The 3,799-nt window shown below is 35.8% G+C and overlaps 1 protein-coding gene across 1 annotated transcript; it reads left to right on the top strand.

The window, feature by feature from the left end:
- Positions 1–558: 558 nt before the first annotated feature.
- LOC131596561 (cysteine-rich repeat secretory protein 38-like) lies at positions 559–2,604 on the top strand. The gene is made up of 2 exons (XM_058869245.1): positions 559–1,495; positions 1,580–2,604. Exons 1-2 carry the CDS (start codon positions 616–618, stop codon positions 1,660–1,662), a joined length of 963 nt encoding a protein of 320 aa, XP_058725228.1. The 5' UTR covers positions 559–615; the 3' UTR covers positions 1,663–2,604.
- The last annotated feature ends 1,195 nt before the right edge of the window (positions 2,605–3,799 follow it).

Below are 3,799 nucleotides of genomic sequence, written 5' to 3'. Positions count from 1 at the left end.
CTCACTCTCTTTAATGTGTCCGCCCCGTCCTGCCCCGTTTTTTTGTGGGCTTTTGCTGGCATTTGTTTTTTCATAGAATTTTACTTTTTTAAGCCTAAAAAGCCGAATGCCCGCGGACTTTCCCCGCCCCTCCCTCTTAAAAAAACCCGCACCGTCTCACCTCGTTTTTTCGCGGACTTTTGCGGAGCGGGCCTAAACGGAACGGGCATGCCCGTTTGTCACCCCTAGTCTCAACCATGGGCCATCAACTATAAATTATCATTTATCAGCCACAAGTATCTATCAACTCAAGGAGAGGAAAAGATATGCCTCCTATTCAAAGAAAGTGCAGTAGTAACAGATAGTCTTTTAAGATAACAAGTTGATCGAGTCCTCAACAACTGATGTCTTGTTTGAAAATAATATCGTTTTGAGATTATCAAATTATCCACACCACCTAATACCAAACTATTAATAACAAACTATTCATTAATTTACTTGACTTTACTAACATGAAATTAACCAATAAGAGAGATCCTTTGAAGAACATGCTTTTGCAATCCCTTCACCAGCGCAATATATATAGAGAAGCTCATAATTTATATCCCAAACACAAAACAATAAAACACAACCAATATGGCTTCTATTTCCTTTCATTTTTCTCTCTTTCTCCTAATAATAACCATTTTCTCATCATCAAAACTAGCCAACGCAGCAAACAACACACAGAATTTCCACTACTTCTGTGATTTCAACAACAGAGGTAACTTCACAAACAACAGCACTTACCAAACAAACCTCAAAACACTTTTATCAACTCTCACTTCCAACACACAAATCAATTACGGTTTCTACAATTTCTCAAACGGCCAAACCACAAACAAAGTAAACGCAATTGCTCTCTGCAGAGGCGATGTTAAAAACCAAAACGACTGCCTCAGTTGCCTAAAAGCTTCAAGCAACAATCTCACACAGCTTTGTCCAAACCAGAAAGAAGCAATTGGTTGGTACGAAGACGAAAAATGCATGCTACGTTATTCAGATCGATCCATATTTAATCTCGAAGAAACTGGACCTGCTTACTTTGCATGGAATTCGAAAAACGCAACAAATGAAGATGAGTTTGATAAAAAGGTGAAAAATTTGTTGGATGGTTTAAGAAACAAAGCTTCATCCAATGACCTTAAATATGCAGTTGGAAGTGATAAGTTTGGTCTGAATAATAATGAAACATTATATGGTCTTGTTCAATGCACACCTGATTTGTCGAAAACATCTTGTGATGATTGTTTGGTTCAATCAATCAAAGAAGTTCCAAATTGTTGTAACAATAGAATAGGTGCTAGAATTGTTAGACCTAGTTGTAATTTGAGATATGAAATCAATTCACCCTTCTACCATACTACTACACCAGATTCAACCTCACCATCACCTTCGCCATCGCCACCATCAACGGTGCCGCCATTAACAGCTCCTCCTCCGTTTGCACAAAACACTGCTTCTTCCCCCTCTTCAGGTATTTATCATATATACTTCTTAATTGATCTATAGAAATTTTTTCAATATATGTAGTACTATATCTATTGGTACTTTTTTGCAGATAAAGGCAACACGTCAAGAAATGCAGCTGGTATAATCCAGTTGATGCTGTTTATATTGAGCTCATTCTTATCATCTTTTTGATCAATTTCTAAGTGGCTATTATTTAGGAGCATTGAAGAACACCAAGAAAATATATAGAAGAAAGTTTTGTTCTATTATTGAAAAAGGCATCCTTAGAATAATGAGGAATAATGCCTGACTAAATAAAATTATTACATTGAAATACATAATTGGTATAAATCGGATATTCTCTATGTATAGTTGTAAAAACTAATATATTGAATAAAAAAATTACATTAGACGGCAAATCTTGCCCTAATAGGTTTATCAGTATTGTGTGTCCATGACTTAATTGAAATTCAAGATCTCTAATTAGGGGTGTTGAAACACATAATTGCAAATCTGGAAAAGTCGGGAGCAACAACGGATGTCCAATAATTCTGAACCACAAGAGAGGGAGATAACACATCTCCATCCAAAACTTTAAAGCATTAGGTATATGAGTCATCTCTATGATAAATTCAATATTACACCCATTTTTAGTAGGACTTAACCATCACATTTGCACCCAACATTCTCACCCGTTAGTGTGAGTCTCCCATATCCCTATAACATTATCCAACATAGGATTCAGCTCCCGCTCGAATACAAAGTTGAACCATAGCTCTAATATTACTTGTTGAAAAGTCTAGGGAGGACACAAGCATCGACTGGTACCCAATGCTCTATGAGCACAAGAGTGGCAGACGTCACATCTCTTGTAACGCCCCAAACTGCTTTCAAGATTATTGACTGATCCCACAAACCAACACGATTCTTTTTAGCATGCTTTGTCTGCACTTACACTTTTCAAGAAACTTCCCAAAAGATCACCCATCCAAATAATATTCTAAATCAAACACACTTAACTATAAAATTCTTATTCATTAGGGCTACCAAAAAGATATCACAAGTTGCAAGCCCAGTGGCCTCAGATATCACATCGGTACATCCATAAATATCACAACGGTACATCCATGTGGGTGAATCAAACTCAATAAATCTTGGTAAAAACTTCTCTACCCATCACAAAAAGTTGGGTAGTGTATCTTCAACCAATCACATGGTACCATTTAATTTTAACATGTTTAATTATTTATTAAATAATAGAATAGTTTGTTATTTCCAAAACATTTTACACTAGGGATAACCTTACCCTACTTTTTGAGTTGGGTAAATAAGAATTCACCATAAATCTTACTACCTAAATTGGAGCCAGGTACGTTAAATATCCTTCATTTATCGACTAACAATTCCCAAGATCACATAAGTAGTGATAATAACCCACCTTGAGCATGATGACACAGTAATTTCACTCTTCATCTACTGCATGCACACTATTTAACTTAAGCATAAATATATTTTTCGAAGGTACACCCCCTCAACATCTAGATAAGCAATAAATTTAGGAGACAGAAACACTACTATAAATAATGCATTTTATGACGAAACTTTCACCTTAGTCAGAAAAAAAAGAGGTACTATGTCTAGGCGCGCCATGTTATTTTTTTATAATAAAAACAACATATTTCTTCGATTTTTAAGAAAACCGAGGGAAAAAACAAATCAGAACACGCTTCAAATCACAGCCTTAGATTTTTCGATATAACCGATAGATCAAATAATCAGATTTCACTATAAAACCACTCGTCAAAAAGATTGTAACCTAATCCTTACTTATATGAAACCGCCCCAAACTCGCATGCATCATTATTTGGGATGGATTGCAAGATATATAAAATCTTCAATGTTCTTCTATCTAGAACAAAATATTTTTTCTTCCCTTACAATCTATCTCAGATAATGATGTTGATGTTGTTGTTCTTGCCTATGACATATGTTTATGAGCACATGTTTATGACATATATTGTTTGATGTGGAACTCTTGACACATCCCCCTCACGCTCATGACTGAACATCTGGAGCGTGAAAATAAATTGTGGGAGACTTGATAACAGAAACTTAATATCAGAGGAATGTCGATCGGACCTTGGGCCATCCACCATTTAAATCTAATCAGTAAGCCCAAAAGAGTGATGGACATGAGGGGCGTATTGGGAAAATCTCAAGTCCCAAATTTGTTAGAGATCGATTCTTGAAATTGTTTATATAGAGTGACACCTCTCACCTTACAAGTCGGTTTTGTAAGGATGGATTAGGCCAAACTCTAATATGATAT

This window comes from Vicia villosa, linkage group LG4, assembly GCF_029867415.1.
Source record: "Vicia villosa cultivar HV-30 ecotype Madison, WI linkage group LG4, Vvil1.0, whole genome shotgun sequence".
Classification (NCBI taxonomy): Eukaryota; Viridiplantae; Streptophyta; class Magnoliopsida; order Fabales; family Fabaceae; genus Vicia; species Vicia villosa.
The sequence above is the reverse complement of the archived record's forward strand: the minus strand, read 5'-3'. Positions and strand labels throughout refer to the sequence as shown.